Source organism: Andrographis paniculata, unplaced genomic scaffold (genome assembly GCF_009805555.1).
Source record: "Andrographis paniculata isolate CXL003 unplaced genomic scaffold, ASM980555v1 Contig32END, whole genome shotgun sequence".
NCBI lineage: Eukaryota > Viridiplantae > Streptophyta > Magnoliopsida > Lamiales > Acanthaceae > Andrographis > Andrographis paniculata.
The window spans coordinates 2461729-2485446 of NW_026137565.1; the positions used below are offsets into that span (position 1 = coordinate 2461729).

At 33.5% G+C, this 23718-nt stretch overlaps 1 protein-coding gene across 1 annotated transcript; it reads right to left on the reverse strand.

Annotated features, from left to right (window-relative positions):
• Nucleotides 1-5646: 5646 nt before the first annotated feature.
• Nucleotides 5647-23187, reverse strand: LOC127247501 (histone acetyltransferase HAC1-like). The gene is made up of 17 exons (XM_051269355.1): nt 23032-23187; nt 21584-21896; nt 20765-20876; nt 20264-20552; nt 19644-20168; nt 17680-19466; nt 16867-17163; nt 16521-16799; nt 15816-15944; nt 15236-15436; nt 14964-15106; nt 14543-14855; nt 10648-10787; nt 7427-7505; nt 6882-7268; nt 6467-6684; nt 5647-6106 (listed from the first exon to the last, which is right to left on the reverse strand). The coding sequence occupies exons 2-17, from the start codon at nt 21757-21759 to the stop codon at nt 5995-5997; spliced, it is 5187 nt and encodes a 1728-aa protein (XP_051125312.1). The 5' UTR covers nt 21760-21896; nt 23032-23187; the 3' UTR covers nt 5647-5994.
• Nucleotides 23188-23718: the final 531 nt, after the last annotated feature.

The window sequence follows — 23718 nt, forward strand, 5'->3', positions numbered from 1 at the left end:
TGTGGAAAATAGAGATTTGGTAGAATGCTCGCTTTGCCACAAGCAAGTACAATCGGGAATAAAGCTATTGAAACAGCATTTGCTAGACAATTTCGAAAATGTAGAAAATTGTCCGAAGACTACCGAAGAAATTTTGAATGAGATGCGAGAGTTCTTAAAGAAAAAGATGGTGGGAAAGCATCCCAATCATATTGAACTAGATGGCGATTACGTTGAGGACGACATTGGAGAACAAGGAACAAGGCAAGGAGTATTGCATGACTCTGTTTCTTATCCTAGTTCACGAACCTTGAGCAAGAGGAAGATTTCGCAATTTGTTCTAAATTTTCCATCAAGATCATCACAAGGTGAAAAGGAAAGCAAATTAGTTGTCTCAATGCTTAGGAAAATCCCATAATAAAGTAATTCAGGAAAGGCACAACAAAGAAAGTAGTGACAGTCAAAGAACATTGGAAGCGTGTACAAAGAGCAAAGAACAAATCGAAAGATTTTATGAACACATTGCCGATTTTTTTTTTTTATGAAAATGGCATACCATTTAATGTGGCCAAATCTCAAAGTTTTGAGATAATGATTGAGTCGGTGGGTACGAGTTTCTCTTTTGGAGAAGACGGTGAAAAAGACACAAACGCTGAAGAAAAAACATCTTATTGCTTGGAAGCAATACGGTTGTTCTCTTATGACTGACGGGTGGATGAATAAAAGAGGACGGCATTTGATTAATTTTCTCGTCAATAGCCCAGAAGGTATATTTTTTTTAGAGTCAATTGATGCATCAAGTCAGACTCAAGTTGCATCATTACTGACGGATTTAATTCAAACAAAAATTGAAGAAATTGGCAAAGAATATGTGGTTCAGGTAGTAACCAACAATGATGCTAATTTTAATGCAGCAGATAAATTATTGGAGCAGATACAGCTCATTGTCTTGATCTTATGTTAGAAGACATTGGGAAATTGTCTGTCTCCCAAGCAAATATCAACAATGCAAGAAGAGTTACTACCTACGTCTATAAGCATGTAAGGCTCTAACGCGATGCGAAAGAAAAACATATGATAGAGATCTTGTGAGGCCTACACCTACCTGGTTTGCTACTTCATTTTTTACTTTACAAAGCTTATATAAGCATAAGGATGCTTTGAGGAGCTTGTTTTCAACGAAGATTGGACTACTCCAAAATTGGTACAAATGCCAGGAGATTAGTAACAAACACGATATTGTCTTCTCCCTTTTGGACTGGCATGGAGTACTGTATAAATATATCGCATCCACTTCTAATTATTTTGCGAATCATTGACGGGGATGAGAAGCCAGCAATGCCGGAGCTTGTTGTAGCGATGAACGAAGCTAAAATAAAAATCAAATTAGATTTCTGAGAAAAAACAAATTTTTTTAAAGAAGTTATGCATATTTTCGATAGCTAATGGGATAATCAAATGGAAGTCGAGTTGCATGATGCTGCATTTCTTAATCCTTTCAAGTACTTGGTGTATTCAATCTAGACTATGTAGGATTTTATTGGACTTTCAAAATCTGAAGTTTTTTAAAATGTGAAGATATTCAATCCAGACTTTTACTTTTAAAATCTCGAGGGATTAAACAATCCGATTTTAATGAATTTTAATGGAAATTATGAAAATTTTGTATGAGATAGAATCTCTCCTGATCAGCAGAGATTTTGATGGATTTTTAAAATTATTATTATTATTATTATTATTGTTGTTGTTGTTGTTGATGTTGTTAATGTAATAAATAATATAATAATATTTATTAATATTATTATAATTTTTAATAAAAATAATAATTTAAAAATAAAATATATTAGCTTAGCAAAAAAATATATAATTTTGTATTATAAATATAATTTTAAAAATTATTATTGTCATTTCGGTGTAATTCTTCTTTTTCAATTATCGAATACACTATATTATCATTTCGGTGTGAAATAGATATTTAAATATATATTTTTTTTGTTGAATCATTAATTTATATTTATTTATTTATTTAATATGTTTTCAAAAATTGTAAAAAATATTTTTTATTTTATTTATATATGTATTAATTTTTTATCTAAAAAATTTATAAAAATAATCATACTAATAATAATAACTAATAAAGAAATATAAAACTAATTTGATATATTGAATGATAATATAATACTAAAATTATAAAATTAAAATTAATAATCTACAATATAATAGTGTTACGGATGTACAATATTTCTACATTATTAATAATTATATATTATTTATTAATATTAAATTTTATTATATTAATAATTATATATTATATTTATAAAATTTGTGTTGGATATAAATTTATCTCAAAGTTTTGAGATAATGATTGAGTCGGCGGGTTCGAGTTTCTCTTTTGGAGAAAACGGTGAAAAAGACACAAACGCTGAAGAAAAAACATGTAATTGCTTGGAAGCAATACGGTTGTTCTCTTATGACTGACGGGTGGACAGATAAAAGATGGCAGCATTTGATTAATTTTCTCGTCAATAGCCCAGAAGGTAAATTTTTTTTTAGAGTCAATTGATGCATCAAGTCAGACTCAAGTTGCATCGTTACTGACGGAATTACTTCAAACAAAAATTGAAGAAATTGGCAAAGAATACGTGGTTCAGGTACTAACCCAACAATGGTGCTAATTTTAATGCAGCGGGTAAATTATTGGTGCAGATATAGCTCATTGTCTTGATTTTATGTTACAAGACATCAGAAAATTGTCTGTCTTCCAAGCAAATATCAACAATGCAAGAAGAGTTACTACCTACGTCTTTAAGCATGTAAGGCTCTAACGCGATGCGAAAGAAAAACATATGACACAGATCTTGTGAGGCTTACACCTAACTGGTTTGCTATTTCATTTTTTACTTTACAGAGCTTGTATAAGCATAAGGATGCTTTGAGGAGCTTGTTTTTAACGAAGATTGGACTACTTCGAAATTGGTACAAATGCCAGGAAATTAGTAACAAACACGATATTGTCTTCTCCCTTTTGGACTGGCATGGAGTATTGTATAAAAATATCGCATCCATTTCTAATTATTTTGAGAATCATTGACGGGGATGAGAAGCCAGCAAAGCCGGAGCTTGTTGTAGCGATGAATGAAGCTAAAATAAAAATCAAATTAGATTTTGAGAAAAAACCAAATTTTTTTTAAAGAAGTTATGCATATTTTCGATAGCTAATGGGATAATCAAATGGAAGTCGAGTTGTATAAGGCTGCATTTCTTAATCCTTTCAAGTACTTTATTCTTAGGGGGTGCATTCAATCTAAACTCTGTAGTATTTTGTTGGACTTTCAAAATCTAGAGTTTTTTAAAATTTGGAGTATTCAATTCAGACTTTTAAAATCTTGAGGTATTCAACAATCCTATTTTAATGGATTTTAATGGAAAATTGTGAAAATTATGTATGAGATAAAATCTCTCCTGATCAGCAGAGATTTTGATGGATTTTTAAAATAATAATAATAATAATAATAATAATTATTATTATTATTATTATTATTATTATTATTATTATTATTATTATTATTGTTGTTGTTGTTGTTGTTGTTGTTGTTGTGGTTGTTGTTGTAAATAATATGATAATATTTATTAATGTTATTATAATTTTTAATAAAAATAATAATTTAAAACTAAAATATATTAGCTATTATGAATTTTTTAAATATATTTTTTTATATTATAAATATAATTTTAAATATTATTATTATCATAACTATTACTGTCGTCTTTTCCTTTCAATTATCAAATATAATATATTGTCATTTCGGTGTAATTCTTCTTTTTCAATTATCGAATATCCTATATTATCATTCCGGTGTGAAATAGATATTTAAATATATATTTTTTGTTGAATCATTAATTTATATTTATTTATCTATTTTAATATTTTTTTCAAAAATTGTAAAAAAAATTTTTTATTTTATTTATATATGTATTTATTTTTTATCTAAAAAATTTATAAAAATAATCATAATAATTATAATAACTAATAAAGAAATATAAAAATAATTTGATATATTGAATGATAATATAATACTAAAATTATAAAGTTAAAATTAATAATCTACAATATAATAGTGTTACCGATGTTACAATATTTCTACATTATTAATAATTATATATTATTTATTAATATTAAATTTTATTATATTAATAATTATATATTATATTTATAAAATTTGTGTTGGATATAAATTTATATAATTAATATATATATATATATATCCATAAAAAAATTATTTTACAATCCTATAAATTTCATATAAATCCATAAAAAAATTAATCAAATCCGTACAAATCCATGTAAATCAATTACTAAAATCCATCAAACTCATAATAGACTCTATGAATTTTCTAAATCCACATAAATCAATAGACTTTTTAAAATAAAAAAATTATTAAAATTCCAATTGAATACACCCCTTAAAGTGAGTGATAATGCATATGCTCGTAGGACACTAGCTATGTTTAACGATGTTTTTGAAAAAAATGATCACAGATAGATGATTTGCAAACAAAGATATGTGATCAAGTTGATGATTATATAATATGCGGGGAAGTTTCATAAAATAGTTAACTATCAAGCGACAAAAGACAAAAAGTACTAGTAAGTGCTTAATTTTCATTACTTCTATTTTATTCTTTCTTATTTTTTTTCAACTTTCTTTAAAGTTTAATTTCCTTAATTGTTTTACATTTTCATTGATTGGTGTAATGCTTTTGGAGACCTTCATTTCGAGTTCCAATCATTTGTATTCCGCATAATTAGCTTTTTGTTGTTCGTCTTTCGGGTGTAAACACAATTGAAGCTTGTTCGAATTTGTAAGTACTTAATTACTTATATAAATATATTAAACATTAATGCTATTATAGTTACATACTAATATATTATCATTTATTTTTAGATCCATACATAAAAAAGAAAAAAATAGATTGGAGCATGAAAAATTAAACGATTTGTTCAATACAATCAGAAAATTGCGAAAATTGCGAATGTGAAGAAGGAAATAATTTTTCAATCATTTGGTTGAATGAATTTGAATGGGATAATGGGCGGTTTCTTAACACCAATGATTTAGTTCATTCGGGAGAAAATCTTATATGAAATAATGTCGATGGAACCATAGGTGCATCGGGCAATCTTAAACGCTGCAATACTCAAAGGAAATATCGGCGACACATTGGTTCATCAATACAGTTATACACTAGGCGTCTCACGAAAGCCTCAACGTCAACATTGATTGAGCGAGAACTATATGATAGAAAATATAATTTGGATAGTATTCTTAGTGGTAGTGATTGACTTGATATATTTGGTTATTGATATTTGAGATATAAAGTTGATAGTTTTGAAATTTATAGACAATATTTTGCTTTATTTGATTATTGCAATTATAATTTTTATGATATTATATTTCATATTATGATTTAGGGCACATGAAAGTTTAAAAATTAGTAGTAAATTGATAATGTATGATTTTTAAAATTTATAATATATATATATATATATATATATATATAAAACTTAACTAATGCTACCACAATTCACAAGACATTACATCTATCTTAAGAAAAATGCCTAATCCACAAAGTTGTACCAAAACAAAGAAAACTAATAAATGTAATACAAGGATTGGATATTCATGTTTGGGTCAATAGGGAGGCATTTATACTGTGCATCTCAAGTGCCATAGCTGCTTGAATTGATCTATCTACTACAAATGTATGGAAATAATAAAACCTCTGTAACCAGGAAAAACTGCAGGGGGAAGGCCTAGGATCTCAATTTTATTAATTTCCTGAAAACTTGTTCATTGTACAAACAGCCTTTTTACAAATTAGCTTTTTCAAGCTCATTCTGGAGCACAAATTGTTGAAAAGCTCCTGCAACTATTTATAGATATATATATATATATATGTACAGTCGGGTCATCAAGAATGGCTTACCAGCATGCTGCAGTTGCGATGACCCCCTCATCGACTACTCCCAACTTCTGCAGCACGTTGTCTCATCATTTCATTCACAGCAGCTCTTCGTCGAGAATCAGACTGCTGCTGGACCCTCCTCAGGTGCACCTTTAAGTCCCTGCATCAATTACAGGATATAATACATCAAAAATTTCCTTGACCCCCTTATTTCTTGCATAAAACTACAGCATGATTCACATATGCAAATGCAACGATGGGATTAGATACTCACTTCATTCAATGAATACTTTTGGTGGGTTTTTAATATGGGTGATTAGGTGGTTAAATCCATTTTTATCACATGTTTACTTCAATTATTAACATCATCGTTGTTATCTTTATGTAGGTGGTGTGATAAAATAATCCGTAAAATTAAATTAAATACACACCATAAAATGATAGATTAGATTACGAAAATGGAAGGAACGGTTATCTACAAGGAAATTTTGACTGTGGGGATAGGTATTTTAGCTGGTACCTGCACCGAGGGACGTGACAAGTAGACTCTTTGCACGCATGGGCATGCAGTTGGAGGAGGTGCCACATTTTCTTGCACAGGGGACAGCCCCCGGCAGCACGGATTTTACACCCCATGCCATGTCGGAATAGCCCCTTGACTTTCCGACAGTTGGGGTACTGGCAGTGCATAGACCGGCACTGAGCTGCATGTACCAGCAACTCAAGCATTTTTCTCAGCTGCATTTGATCAATAGAGAAATAATAATAATTAGTAGATTATTAGAATTCTACACTAAATAACATTAACCATCTCTAGCGAAAGAAATACCAACATGGCAATAAAAATGGCACATGTGCCAAGTGCTAACAGAAAGTGAGCAAATATATGCTTTGGGAAAAGTGAAGTGGTAAAAATAAAGAAATCACAGCATTACCTCTGCAACTCGTTGCTGCCTGGCCTCTGTGTTCTGTGCATCATGGTCCTTCGTCTGCTGGTTTGTTAACTTATGAGGATGGTCGGCCCCTCCATCCCTCTCATAGCAGGCATTGCAGACATCATAGTCCGGGCATGTCTCACAGCGCCAGCCTCGCCCAGACTCTATATCTAGATGGCATACAGCACATTGGGACACAAAGGCTGGGGCAGTTGGATTATGGAGATGGTACAGGACCATCATCGATGAATGCTTTGCCCGGCGGAGAGTGTCATACTGATAGTGGTTGATTTGACACAGGGTTAAGAATGCCTGCCTTGTGTCAAAGAACTCACTCTCCATTATTTCGTTGTCCCGTGTGTCTTCCGGGACTCCAGTGATTTCAACCTGCAGATTTGAAAGATTCTTACATCAGACTTAACCATATGTGACTAGAAAGTGAAAGCATTAAAAAAAAAAAAAAAAAAAATCCATATATTAGTTAAAATCTTTCTTAGCACTAAATATATGCAAGAAATTTACAAATGTATGTTGCATGGACTCACAGGATATAGAGTGTGTGCATCCTTTTGGTTGACAGGATGTCTCTCTCTGTCATCCCGTCTTCGCTCGGTATCATAGCATCTGAGAAGGGAAAGATAAGTGCATTAGTGATCTGGCACAACTGAGTGTCATCTGTACACAAATGGATCAACCTAAGGTTTATAATCATAAAATATCATGTGTCCACAAACGAGCAATCATAAGATTTTATTCATTCTGGAGTATGGAATGTTTGGCACGCCAAAACCTGGATTATTGTTCTGCCAACAAAATTATGCATAAACATAAAGCTTTAACACAGCATGATACAACAAGACATCAAAATAGGTTCCATTACAAGAAACAACTGATGAGAATCAATATGTTAATGGAAATCCTTCGTGCACGCTGACCGCCATGCTCATGCTAGCAATCAATTTTAACAATAAATAAAGCTCATTCCAAGTATGTTATAATAAGACAGAAGAAAATAGTTGAGCTACAGTCAGTTAATGACAGTGATGAATCCAAGGACCACACATTGATAACAGTATAATATAAATTGACTCTTTCTTGTTCCTCATTGCATCATCCTCACAGAATTCTCTCTCTCTCTCTCTCTCTATATATATATAGAGAGAGAGAGAGATAGAGAGAGAGAGAGACACCAGTAAACAAACACATAAAACTTATCGAAATAATTGTGCACAAGATTAATGGATCCTGCATTCAGTCACCCGAGAGCAGAGTTTGTGCCAGTCTCTAGATGACCACGTTAGCAGCAAATTAATTGTAAACAACAAAAAGATTCAATCAAAATCATGTGTCATTACAAGCATCTCTTGCATTATTTCATTCTAAATCAATTAACTAATGATGGTGTCGAAGCTGAGGTAACTAAAAATATTTTCATGTATCATCTCCCCATACTTTAATCCTTTAAGTAATCCATGATTAATATCTAAAACAAGATTAGAAGGTTCTTTTTCACAAAAATTCCTAGTCTTACTACAAAGTCATCTATCTAATAAGCAAGAAAGCTCTTTTGTAGAATAGTCTGGAAAGATCATTGATTAATTAAACTAATTACTCCATGATTAATGTCTCTAACAAGATTTAGAAGGTCCTTTCCACAAAGTTATTTACGCATAGATTCCTAGTCTGACAAAGTGCTATACAAAGTCACATTGTGTACAGATATTTTAAATAAATATTTTGATTAATATTATTTAGATTTTGTAGTCATTATTTAAGTAGATCTACTAGATTAGATTTTCATTATTTTAGTTTATTCTTTGTTGTTCATGCCTATAAAAAACCCTTAATTTCATTATTAAATAACACAGAAATTCTCCTGAAATGTAATGTATCATAGCCACATTTTCTCTATATACATCCCTAACTTGAAATGGAGGACTGCCTCTCGAATATGAGATCCATTACCATACCAAAATTATATAACCCATTCTAATCGTGTCTATTTGTTACTTTCCCAACACATCGGACCTATACCACCAACGGCAACATATTACTAACTATGAGTCAACATTGGCCATCAAATATTATCGTCAGAAGCAGAGAGTGTGAGCTACCGCACTGGTCAACATTTGGTCATCGGTATGGAACATTTTTTTTGCCACTGACTCCAGCCGCGCATGAAGGTGCGCCCAGTGTCTGATTCATAAAATTTTTTAGCGATATCATATTGGAATATTTACAACCTATCTGTCAAATTCTTTCTAATTTTGAAAGTTTTTGTGTTTGGTTTTCAATCATCTGTCTGGAATTTATGCTTATTAGAATTTAATTTCTTAGAGTGTAGTGCCTCCGTGGCGCCAAACCCCAAATTTGATGTTTTCACAACAACCGAGGATTGGGGCCATTAAAAATCTTAATTTGAAGACAGTGTGTGGAATATTTTTTTTATGTAAGATAGAAAAAATGATGTAGATAATATACAAATAATAAATGTATGTAATATATTAATTCTTCGGGAAAACGTGTGTTGTTTTCACAAAAAGAACACACCCTGTGTTTCTTTGGGTTTTGTTTGAGAAATTTTGGTTTGGATTTGGTATTAAAATAATATTTTGATGGGATATTCGGAAAAAATATAGTCCAAATAGTAAAATTTGAGAAACTTTCGTCAAAGAACACACCCTTAATTTCTTAGAGTTTAATGCCATCGTGCGACAGAAAATCGCCGGTGCCACTCCCGCGACAGAGGATTGCCGCACCAAAAACTTTAATATGGTCAAAATCCTAATTTTTAAGGTTTAGAGCAGCTAGCACAACAGAAAATCAATTAGAATGGTCCAAAATTGATGCCCATTATAAAGTCCGGCCCATATTCAACTCCAACTCCGGAACTCAAGCTTGCTTTTACAGATCCAACTTAAGTTTAAAGGGGGGTTGAGATATATTGTAGATAGATATTTTGATTAATATTATTTATATTTGGTAGTTATTATTTAGGTATATCTATTAGATTAAGTTGTTATTATTTGTGTTATCCATTTTGTATCATGCTTATAAAATAGGCCCTATTTTTATTACTATATAAATTAGAAACTCTCCAAAAATGTAACACATACAATAAGCAAGAAACTCCTCCTAGATTAGTCTGAAGAAGATCATTAATTAATTAAACTAATTATTCCATGATTAATGTCTACAACAAGATTAGAAAGTCCTATTCGCACAGTTATTTAACATTAATTCCTACCCTGACCAATTACTATTACAAAGGTAATGTAATAAGCAAGAAATCTCCCTTGTAGAATAGTAAGATCATTAATTAAACTAGAGGAATTTTACAAATTGCTAGATCTTGCAGTTCCCCCCAGTGGTAAATGTTTCATTGACTATTCAAACTGTAAATACATATAAAGCAATAGTTTATGTTTTAAAATGGTTGAAATTCACTTTTTGCAATCTTTGCAATCATTTCAATCCAAAAGATAAAATTGTTAAGTTTCAAGATGTTTAATTATATGATATTGTCCTCCAAACCACCTCCTTGGAGAGACCATTTGAAGACAAATCATTCCTCACTATAAAAAAGCATAGAACCTACAGAGGAGTTCCTTCCAATTTAATAATACTCTCATCCTAGGACATTTATAATTATTCCTTAATGAGTAACATAAAGCACCCATAATAGATACTAGAAATAGAAAACCAGTGCAAAAAAAAAAAGCACACAAGTTAAATTATAATGATGCAAAATATGCAAAATCCTTACTTGTCACAGAGCTGAAAATTTTTGCACTGTCTGCACACCCAACGATTTCCAGATACCATAAGAATGCAACAGTGTGTGCATGCATGCTGTAGATGAACCATAATAAAGTCTTCCTTCATTGGAGATATTGTCTCGCCAAGCTGTGGAAGCAAAGAAGCTTTCTCAGTCCCAATAAATGAAGTAGCAGACAAACTTATAAAATTTACATTTGATGGAGAAAAGCAAAATGATCAGAGAAAAGATGAGATTGAACAAAGAGAATATTCAATATAACTAGTATTGTTATAGATTAATAACTTAATTGCAGTCTAATAGCATCATGTTTAGACAATAAATTTTCAGAGAAAGCAGAATAAATGTGCAGAAAATAAGATATGTCAGGAAAGGCCAAAGATCAACTTCACATTGGCAAACAAATCACCAAAGGAACTATTTTCAGGTCATACTTCTTTTTTCCTAACAAATTAAAATCAACAAAAAGGGACTTCTTCTTAAATAGTGGTTTGATACAATGTTTTGTTAGAGAAAATAGTATTGTATTTTTATTGGAGAACCTAGGGAATGAATGATAAAAATATAGGGGGAAAAAAAGGAGAAGAAGAAGAAGTTGCAAAAGTAAAAACCTAAGTAGTCCAAATATTATATGGTACTTGTACTCTGCATTTGTATAGTGAACTATTGATGTGAGACTTAAATAACTTCCCACGTTATTGGCTATCCAAGATAAGGTTACCAATCTGGAATATTATTATAATGGCACAAGACCACAAGCCATAAGAACTCTTGCTTCCTCGTATCTGGTGGAGTTAGCTTAACAGTCAAGATCATAAATTTATTAAAAAACTACACTCTTAATGTTCATTCATCCTAGCGCAATAGTTTCCTCTTAAATTAAATCCACTCTTCCTTCCATTTTTCCATTTATTTCTCTCTCTCTCACACACACACACACAAACATATTCCATGCTTCAATATTTTTTTAGGACAATTCTCTCATATTTTTTTCTATATATATATATATATTCATGACTATATTTGAAATTCTCTAGATAGCTAATTAATTTCGATATATTTCACATGATTACCTGAAATGTGAAAAACTTAATAAAGGCATTTGCAATTGTGCATTTAAGGCACTTCAGGCACAAGCGTACCATGGAACACCGCATTTATTAAGATCATAACTACAACATATGTTACTTAGATACTACATCTTTTTGTAAGTTGTTGATATGAAATTAAAATATCTTCATACTTCACTAGCCATGTCATTAAGAGTAAAGTTCTTGTCAGCTGTATCCATTAGTAACACAACAAACCATTACCCAACTAATTGCACATGTTGTACGGGACATGATCCCAATTAATTCCACATAAGAGTATCATAGGTGACCCCAACAAACTAATTGCATTAGTTACCATTACACAACTAGTGACAATTGTTTAGTGTCAATAGTAACACTAGCATAGCATCATTCGTCAGGTACAAGTTAAGTACAGAAAAGTCAATCAAAAGCTGATAGGTTAGCACAATCACCTTTACCAAATAGGAATATAATCTAACACACCATCAACCAACACGAGAGTCGGGATTGCGATACATGAAATATTGCTATGATTCTAGTTGCAAAGTACAAGACTTGGATTCCCCATTGGTATTATAGTAATACTAATGGGTGATTACATATAGCATTAAGCTCGCCCACTTCCTAAGCTAGTTTTTGGCAAGATTTATTTCGAGGTAGTATCAATGCAACATTAATTACTATAATGAATGCACGTTGATGTTACCATGGATTGATTTAGGACAAACATAAATTTAGTATCCAAAAAGACACTTCTAGATTAGGAAATAACCTAGCATCAAGCCAATCAAAATGAGTTGAAACCCCAAAAATTTTGGTTGAAAACATTAGATCTCTCCGTTTCATAAAATGTTTTTCAAGACAAGGTTTGCTTAAGGTATTATGAACCATGATCGGACTATGCCTATGAGCAACTTTGTGGTGTAGACCGACATAGTAGAGTCGGTGCCAATTTTCGCACCATCAATCCATGTCCACGCCCACAAGACCAAACTCAGGCCCTTGTATTGTGGGCTTGTGTGTGCTCTAGTGTAGTTATATTGAGTCATTTCCTATTGGGCCTAAGTTATATCCTATTATCATGTCCGTTAAATAAGTCGGCCCAATGGCTAAATTAGAGGTCCCTAGGATTAGTCAATTTCAGTAATTCAATTTTCGCAAGTGGTGAGATCGCAATAAGCTTGGGATAGGGTGTTTCACATTGTAGCTATTGATTTCCAATTATGACTATACTTATGTTGTACAAATAAAACCTTGCATAAAGCCATCCAATTGGTAGGTGGTTCAAGATAAAAGCTCAAGGTCCAAGACACGAATCTCATGTTGAGATTATAGATATTAATATAGAGTTTATCAGCATTAACTCTCCCACTTAAATAACTATCTTTAAGGGTATGGTTTCAATAAGGTTGTCTCAACCACTATCGTACCAAGCCTAGTTGCAACTGTGTAGTGTTGGTATTGATATTGACAAAGAAGCATTTGATGAGGCTAGGTTAACCGTTCAAAAGTGAATTAATACGCCAAATTTGTTTCATCTTTTATATATAGCCTAGCATGAAGCCAAAAAAAACATGAAAGTTGGGGTGGTGAAATATGGTAGATGATGTTATTGCATTAGGATTGTAGATGTTAAAGGCAGGGATTATGTGGGCATTAAGCTCTCTCAACTCATTAGCTAGCTTTTAATTTGAGTTTCTTTCAAGATTATATATCCATGCACCATTGAGTATCATAATTAAATGCATGTTGCCATGGAATAGTTTACAAAACTATCTTGATGCCAAAACTACACTATAGCTTAAAGATATAAACTAGCACAAGACCACCAAACACGAGAAATATGGTAAATTGGTATGATTTTAGTTGCAAGGAAAACTTGGATCACACTTTAGTGTTATAGAATCTTAAATTATTAACGCAAAGTTCAAATACCATTTTGTTCCGATTCATTAGCTAGCTTTTAGTGTAAGGTTCTCCTAGGGTTGTATCAACCAACTATTACGACACCACAACTTGTTGCAATATGGTATTGTGTGGGTAATACACAAGCACAGTAGTATCTATTCAGGCTACATTAACTACAACAAATCAATTTTATAGTTGATAATTATGCCACATTTTTTCTTAGGGAGAGTTAGCGTTGCAAAATCTGGTAGATGTTACTATCCTGCTTGCAATATAGAAGACTTAATCTGCTTGTGGATTGTTACAATCCTATTGGCTATTGCAATATAAAAGAATTGTGTCTCATATTAAAATACTACTGGGGGAGGGGGGTGGGTGGAATTGATAGGATCCTAGTTGCAAGGAAAAAGACTAGGATCTCATATCAGAAGACCGTGGGATTTGTACAGCATGAAGGTCTCCCACTTCATTAACAAACTAATGAAATGGGATTCTTCAAAGGTTATCCATGCATGATTAGTTTAAAGAAAAAATAAAAATTAAGTAAAAAAATAAATAAAAATACATCGACAAATGTGATGCAACTTTTCAAGTTTTAGGGCACATATTTCAGTGACATTTGTTTTTATATAGAGTTAAAAAGTTCAGTGTTTTGGTAGGGGTAATTAATGAGATAGCAATATAAAATAACTTACAGTTAAACTGACAAAAAGAACATGAAATTCAACGTGCAATCCAAAGTTGTGGTATCATTCAAAAACCACCATAAGTTGTGTCATATTCTTCAAGTGTATACTAACAGGATAACAGACAAAGTGGTGAATATAGAAGGATCACAGGAAGCATTTATACGACGAGAAGTTACCAAAAGAAAAGAAAAGGAATTAGGTGGAGAAAATTACTTTATGCATTAACATCAGATCTTTTGATGCATTGCCAGTGAGATCAGTCTGGCCAGATGCCTTCAGAGCTCTCTTCATGATGCTTTTTTTTATAGCGCCCTTCTTATTTGGTTTTTTTCCATCATCTTCTTGCTGCAGTTGATAGATGATATCCTCTGCAGCACCAGGCCAGTAATCACCATCAAAGTATGGCAACCGAGCTGCTGTTACCTTAGCTTTAGATTCACCAGAACAGACAAAGAAATGTTCATAAAGATTAGTGAGATCAACGACGATATTTTCCTTTGCAGCTTTCCGCAACATGGCCAAGTACCTGAAACAGAAGTTAGAATTCAGGTTTAATAAATGTATATATGCATAAGAACTTTCAGCCACTCCATTATTTTATCAATCTCACAGGTTAGCCTATCATTAAACATACCACTCCCTAAGTTTATCAGATTTTGGGGTCTTCTGAATTTCAGGATGGCAATACAGAATATAATCTTCACCCTTCAGTGGAGGGCAAGCCCAAATATAGCAGCTAGTGAAACCACGCTTCTTACAAGATTCCAAATATCCAATCTGAAAAAAATAAATAAAGATAAATATATATATACATATAAGGATATTTGAACTACCTAATAATGGCATAATCCTCTACCCATAGGAATTGATTACAAGAATAACTACTTAATTCATAATAGAACTTGCCAAAATTTCATGGTACACGAATGTCCGTAGAGCCTCTCCAGTCACTGCTTTAACCTCTGGCCTGAAATACTTAACAGAGTCCAGGTAAGAGAGGTAGACTCTGCGATGATTAGGCTGCTCACATTCGGATCCAAATTCTTGCACATACATGCCAAACAAGCACACTTCAACACCTTCAATTCTTTGAAATAACAGGATCACCTGAAAGAGGGTAATTGTATTGGAATGACATATTGATGGAACAACTAACTCAAAAAATATTTCTAAAGCAGCCTTTGCCCTTTGGAAGTTTGATGAACAGACTACAGAGAAGCAATTAGATTATTGCCTAGAATTCACCACAATCTTATGGTTACATCTTTAAATATTTGGGCATTTGATATTGCACAAACTGCCTATAGGCAAGATAAGTTAACAGAAAGCATTTACATCTTCAACAATTACTAAAAAATACAATGTGCAATGACCACTTGCCTTAAGAGTGGTAGAACCAGGTTTCTCATCAAATTATTAAGCACTGCTTAAATTAACCAACTATTTAAAGAAGAAATAATAATTCGATTTAAATATAAAGTCATACCTTAGACTTATATGGGTACTCCAAAGGATAATTTTGCTCCCGGAAAATTTCAAGGAATCGAGGTTTAACTTCCAATTTTTTGTCAACCGATGACACCACTCTAACAACAAGTGCATCTGCACCTGGAACCTGGAATTATTTATGATGGTCACACAAACAAAGATTAGATAAAAGTCATTAAGCATATGCACCTAGTGATACTGATGATTTACTAAGATACTTGAAAGAAAACAACAAACATCACATGAAAAGTCGCCAGACTCAATGCAAATACATCTACAAAAACAAATTGTTTCAAAAAAAATATAAGCTACAAGTGCATTGTTGTTAATAACCTCAATATCTAATAATTAAGTTGTAATGCCTGTTATCACAAGGGCTGGGGACACCCAGTTTATTAATGCATAATACCAATGATCTTCATAATTAAACAATAGCTACAACAAAAACAAACCCCGATGTGGAGTTTGTTTATATTAGAAGAAGGGACATATTTGTTATAAAGAAGTTGATAATTGGATGCCCTTCAACTTGCAAAGATGGACAAGTTGATCAGTCCTTTAATGTCACTTAGATATGCTTCTTCAGCATCTCTAGAAAGATGTATAATTGTGTAAAGTGTAACAAATTCCTTGTGACTTGCAGTGCAAAACATCATAAAAAATCTAGTAAACGCTGAAAGAACAATTCATCTTTACTAATTACCTCATCGTAAGTTTTTCCTAGATGTCTTGCTCTTTCCTTCCTTTCTTGTTTCAGCTTAGTAAACAGGCGTTGCTCCAAGTGATCGCTCAAACTTGTTCTAGGCAAATCTTTTGCTCCAAGAACAGCACTTCGTGGTAAAGGCACACGAAGACCATTATCAATTTCTTTCATATAACAATTTGGACAAGTGTACTCAGCTTGTCCACCGTCATTCCTTCTACCATTAAACAGTGCGCATATTTGATGTTGCCAAGCTTCACATTCGTCACATTGGACCCACTGCAAGAAAACAAAAGTTAACATCGAAGAGTACTATTGCTCATTTTATAGAAGCATATAAACATACCCATTCTTCAGTTTCCTCATCATTTTTCTTCTTATCCACCCTTGCCTTGGGAATTGGTGTTCCATCTACTACAATCGAGTCTCCTCGAGCTTCATTATAACAGGGAATGCAGAAGAAACGACTAGTTTCACCAGCTCCAAAGGTGTAATACATTGCATTTCTTTTAATGCGGGCACCACAAGGTGTGCAGTATAGAGGAGGGGGTTCAAAGGTGAGCCTCTCAACTCCACACAACTGGCAAGAATTTTCACTCATCGAATGCCCCATCGCCTGGTTTCTTTCAACCTTTGCTTTGCTCTGTGGATCAAAAAAAGGACAGATAACAATACAGTAAGTGAAAACAAAGATATATTTGGAAAGTATGTATTAGGTATCGCATATCTTGAGAGCATGTTATGGAATAAATAACTGAGGTCAAGCAAATATATGTCACGTAATCAATCCTTTTCCACCTTCAAAAACAATAGGGAGAAAGAAAACAAAAAACCAGGAAAACAAGAGCTTAACTGTGAAAATATCGATCACCAGTGGTAAGAATCGAAAGAGTTTCAGAGTGACTGCTCAACCAATCGTCACCCCATATAACTAAATCATGAAGAACTCAATGAGTCCAAGTTCTTTTTTACTAACCATATGTCCGTTTCATAAATACTTTGTGATGATGGTTGCAAATGCTAACAGATAAAAAAGTTACGTAGTAATGGTAATTTATTGTAAATACATGCATGTACAAGGGTTGCAGCCGTTATATCCAACAAAGTAATATGGCATCATTGATTAAGTATGATCGATGTGATTCAGAACCAGACTAACCTGTCCCACCCACTGTCGGAGACCCATAATGTGCTGGCGGACCTCTTCAGGTGTAAACAATTCTATCATTGATACTCCCTTTATTTTTGGCTTTGCAGTCTTCCCTGCATTCTCAGTAGGTATTGAAGTGCTTTCTGGCTTAATCTGCTCGATATTCTGCTCTCTCTTTATAACCTCTGCTCCAGAAAATGTAGTAAGGTTGTCTGGTGAAACATACTCACCTTTAGGAGTTTGCACACAGGTATCATCCAAGTCATCCTTTTTCATTTCAATACTTTTGGGACTTCTCTGTTCAGCATTTCCAAGAACATCCACCTTTATCGGAATGTGCACCTCCTGATTCTGTCTGTTATGCTGTTCATCCATTAAATGGCAAGCAGTAACAGAAGAGGCAAATGCAACTGGACGTTCAATTTCAGCAACAAGAGGTTGACAGCCTTGTTCAGTTTTTAGGCGTTTCATAGGAGATTGCAGGTCTTCTGGAGTTTCAGTGATATCTGGACCCACATTTGGAGTGACTCTTTCCTGACCCATCTTTGAAGCTGAGTTCCCCACAATGTCAGTAGCAACATGGGAGACAGAAGGTCCGTTGTTTGAACAAGGTACTCCAGAATTCAAATGAGGAAGTGCACGTGCCCTTTGTGACTTAATAAAATTCTTAACAGGAACACAAACGGGACAGTTTTGATCCTGACAACGCAGGTAATGATCATACAATCGCTTTGAACCATCGCAGCGAGGGTATTTGCATTGACTAACATTGCAACTTTCCATATGCTTCCACAACTTCTGAGCAGACAGACAGTTAGGTTCAAGGCATTTCCCTTCTGGGTATGGGCACCTCTGAGCATGCTTCAAAAATAATATCCATCTCGTTTGGTTTTTGTGCTGTTGTTCCCGGTCAAGGTTATTACATCGATAAATGATGTCACTTGAATTCAAAGGTTCTGCTAATCTAGAGCCAGGTACTGAAACATTTGGAGACACGTTGGTCGGTTGAGTAACATCTTCTCCAGTTAATCCCTGATGAAAACCATCTTGTATGAAAGGTGTATCTTGAGACTTCATATATGATTGACCATGCAATACAGCATCATGCTGGATACCACCAAAAACAGATCCAAAATCACCACGAGGTTTAGAAACTTGTTGGTTATGAAACTGTTGCATCTGCTCCATACGTTGAGCTGAAGACGGATGAACATTCTGTGGGCCAGATGAATGTGACAAAAGCTGAGCAGCACTAAAGGGTTCTTGGATAGAGCTCAGCTGATACTGATTTTGCTGATCAGAAACCTGCAAGAAGTTGGAGGCTTGGGACTGTGGAACATTGGTATGCTCTGTTCCAAAGTCAGACTTCACTTCAGAAACTATATTAGATGAAAGCAGAGGTCGGTTGAAAGAATCACTTTTCAGCAAATGCTGGTTTTGCTGTTTATTTTCTTGTCCAGTTGAATGCTGAGCAATTCGGTGCTGAAACTCGTTAGATGGGTGTTGAAATTGCTGCTGATAGTGAGGTTGTCCAAGATTTCCCTTCAGTGGATACTGTGATAGATGATTCACATTGTCTGGCTGGTCAACTGACTGAGGCTTCAGATTGGCCATTGGCTGAGAAGTGTAGGCATTCAGCTGATTATTAGTCATCAAAGGCATGCTTATTTTCTGAAGGGATTGAGTGCCTGTGGGATTCAAGCTCTGGTTGTTCATCAGTGATGGACCAGAAGTCACAGGTGCATACAAGTTTCTAGACCCTGATCCATCAGCTGCACCAATTCCATATCCATCACCTGTCAAGCAGAGGAGTTGCAGTTAGCGTACACGTTAAGATTCTCCTTTAATCAAAATTCAAATAATTTCACACTACCCATTTGAAAGTAAAGGAATGACACTACATCCAATTATTCCTGCCACAGAACACATGCAACAGAGAGAGAGTCGCCAGCAGTGAAATGAAAATACAGTACCCTGGTTCACTGGTTGCTGAAGTTGGTCAAAATGAGATTGCAATGGCTTGGTGGAGGTCCCATAAAGAATCCCTGCTAAATGACCCTCATTAGCTCCAGAGCTGATCATCACAGGCATGTTTTTCCCCATCATCCCCAATCCTCCACTTACAGGTCCATTTGACAATCCATATGACTTCTGCTGCAATGTAGATCTAAGACCATCTCCCATATACCCACCAATATTGTGTAAGATACGACTATTTTGGCCACCAACACGTTGCTTATGTACCACAGACTGTGATGCACCAGCAACAGCAGACTCAGTAGCAGCTGGGTATGCACCAGTACTATTTGATGACTCCATGTTCATGAGTGAGTAGGTATTTGCATTATTATTCATGTCACTGCTACTAGAATTATTAATTCCAGGAGTGGGGATCATCTGACTTGGCATTCTTGAGCCTACAGATGTAACCATGTCATTTCCTCTGGTCTCAACTGAGAAAACAGCTGGTGATTGTTGAAATCCACTACCCATAGCTCCTGAAAATATATATATATATATATATCGATATGTTAATACCTGTTTCACAGATCACAAGACTATTAAGTATGATAAGATGAAGTGAACCAATCACCATGAAGATTCCCAGATGAACCAATTCGAGTTGGCAAAAAGCTTCCAGAATTCACAGTGGATGATGCAATTGTGTTGGAGCTATTGAATGACACCGCAGAAGTAGCAACAGATGAATTACCCATCAAACTCGAATTTGCAGTTTGCTGAAACCCAGGTGTGGGAATCATCGCACCAACTGAAGGGGCAGAATTACCATGTGCAGGCTGCTGGTTTTGCTGACTCATAGGAAGGTGCCTAATCAGAACTTGCAATCGGTTTTCGAAGGTATCCATGTTCAGATACTCATCCTGACACAAGAAATAAATTTTTATGCTTTTATTTTTTGGGGGGAGGGGCAAGCAGAACATATTATTATAGAAGTAGACAGAGAAGTATATCAAAATAAAGGGGAAACGCTTCATGGAATACATGGAAATTTGCATTCTAAAGCCAAGCAAAAAGAAAAAGGAATTCTAGACAGAGACAGGAAAAGAGACTTTTCATAATAATAATAACACACCCTTGACATGGCGCTCTTCAACAAAGTCTCTTCCAAACGTTTCACTATGTCAAGAATCCTCTTAGAAGGTAAGTTCTGTGCTTGGGGATGCCGCTGCAAAAGAAATTCCCATCTGCAGAAAAGAAATCTAACATCAGCAGCATGCATAACCAATGCAGTAACACAGTAACAGCTTTTACACAGTAATCCTTGAAACATATTACAATGGGATAATATGAAGAAGTTTAACAGAATATTCCAGAAATTGTGATAATTCATGGAACAAAACAGAACATCAGAATTAATTAATTGAACATAAAGAACGGAATACATCATTACTGTCGAAGAATTTAAGTCAACATCATAAATTACCAATAACGCAGAACTGAGGGAAACAATGTTTTTCATTTTTCTATAGATCGGACCAGGTAAAAAACCAATTGTCTGAAAACAAAACTTCGAAGTCCCAAACTGCTAAATGACATACGATTTATTCACCCAACAAATTTTTTATGGCACGATTTATGATAAATATTATCAAAAAATATAACATATTCACACATTAATACAATATATACTATATACACTTTCCATTTACAAAAAATTAATAATTCAACACAAAATATTATTTTTATAGTACCAACATGATTAAGAAAAAAATACACTCATCTAAAATCACAAAGCGAGCACACCCATAGTCAACAATCGAAAAATTGAAAAAGATAGTATAAGTGAGGCTTGATGTCTCTTTACATTTAGTTGATTGTTCTTTCAATATTACATAGAGAAAAGGTACAGTCATGCTCTATGTAAGAGTAATCAAATAAGAAAAAACCTTACATCTTTTCTTGCACAAATTTGCGTGCTTTGATAAATTCTTGGTCCACAACCGGGAGATTACGCAATATACCATGTTGTGGCACCGAATTTGTATTTTGCTGTGGTAACAACGAAGAGCCAGATTGATTGGGTAGCTGTCCAGACATTTGGGCTGATGGGTGGGTTCGGAAATTCATGTTTCTGGATGAATGTTTAATTTATAATATGATTTGAATTCCAAGAAAGCACAATGCATTCATTAACTAGTTTAACAAATTCTTCCCAATGTGGTCAAGCTCCGTGCACAAGGGGCATCAAAACTTGGCAATGGTACCTGTAAATGGAAATTCCAAGATAACAGAAAAGGCATCAATTGAGTTAAATGTCCATAAATATACATATATTTATATATACATATATATATGTGTGTGTGTGTGTGTGTATGTGTGTATACATGCCTCAACACAATCTCCTTCAACAAGTGAGAAAGAAAAGAAACATTAAAATTAAGGAAGAGCCGCGTGTAGTAGAAAATTCAAAGCATATATACACAGATGACTGCACATTATTTCCAAAACACAAAAATAAATAAAGAAGAAACTGATTAATGTGCCTTCAAAATATTTTACAAGCTCAAATATCAAAACTCAAAAGAATAATTCCTAACACAACAATTTCAAGTTCTGTGCATAGCAAACTCCCATATAAGCAACATTCAAATACAAAAAGAGGAGTCAGCATTAGTCTTTCTCTTAATACACAGCTATCAAATGTTTATCAGCACAAGGAGTGAGTTTGGTCTTCCTGATTAATGAACAGAAACATTCAATGTGAACATATTATACAATTTTTTACATAAATGGAAAACTAGTTTGCCCAGATCTAAAACACAGAAATTATTAAATGCAAAGATCAACAGGCAATCAAAAAACCCAAAAAAAAAAAAATGTTTCATTTCATTGACTAGCACAAGCTGCTCATTCATCTGTCAGCACACCAAGCAACATTTTGAGAAAAAAGCTCTCTGAGAAGAAACCTACGACTAAAACGCAAGTCATTATACCCAACAAGAACAATTCCAACTTAAGCTGAAACAAATATTTAAAAAGAATGAGTTTCCAACATTTATGATCACACGCCTAGACACAAATCAAGAACTGCAAATTCCGCACACGTACACACACATGGGCATTCACAAAAATCTACTTCACACGTCAATTAAAGTCCAACTTAGGTCAAAATAAACCCAATTGAAAAAAGCTAGGGCTTAATCAAATTGGGGGAAACCAAATTAGGGCATCATTAATCGCATAACCAAAGTCGGAATTTCAATTGGGACAAAACACGATCAAAATCAACAACCCGAACAAGCATACAACAAACTAATCCCGAGGTCGGCAAAAAATTGAGCAAAAACAAATAATCAATAGCGCGCATAATAATGGGTAGCCATGGGAAGTGACCCCCACCCGAAACAAGAGAAAATCGAATCAAACGCTGACGGACGAACAGCCCGGCCACGCCGGAGCGGAGCATCGGCAGGAACACGGCGGTGATTCAGAGAACAGAAGGACTGGTTTAGAAATTGGTTTTTTTTTTCCTTAATATTATTCAGGGAATTTAATTTCGTTTGCTTTTCTTTTACTGCAGTAATCAAATTACACGTATATATCAAACTCTACATTTTATTATGTAGCCCCTCTAAAAGAAATATTCTCAAACTGACCCCCAAAAGTCCTCTTAATAACGTTTATTTTTTAAAAATTCAAACAATGAATTACTTTCTATTTTTTTTTAAATTAAACATTAGTAATGTATATGTATTTTTCAAAAAGTAACTACCAAAAAACAAAAATCATGCGACTTTTGGAAAAAATTGTAATAAATTACTAAATATATCATGATAATATATTTTGTTACTATTTTAATGCTAAGGGTATGTTTCTTTTCAAATTATTTATTTATATTATTTATTATTTTTTAATAAATCATATATTTATATATATATTTCTTTTGTCCCATTTATAATATATTTTTTTTATTTTAATTGAGACAGTTTTTATTTTTAATAAATTTTATCGATTATAAATATATTTAATATACTTCATGAGATTCATTCAAAATTTATATATTTATATTATATATTTTATTAAGAT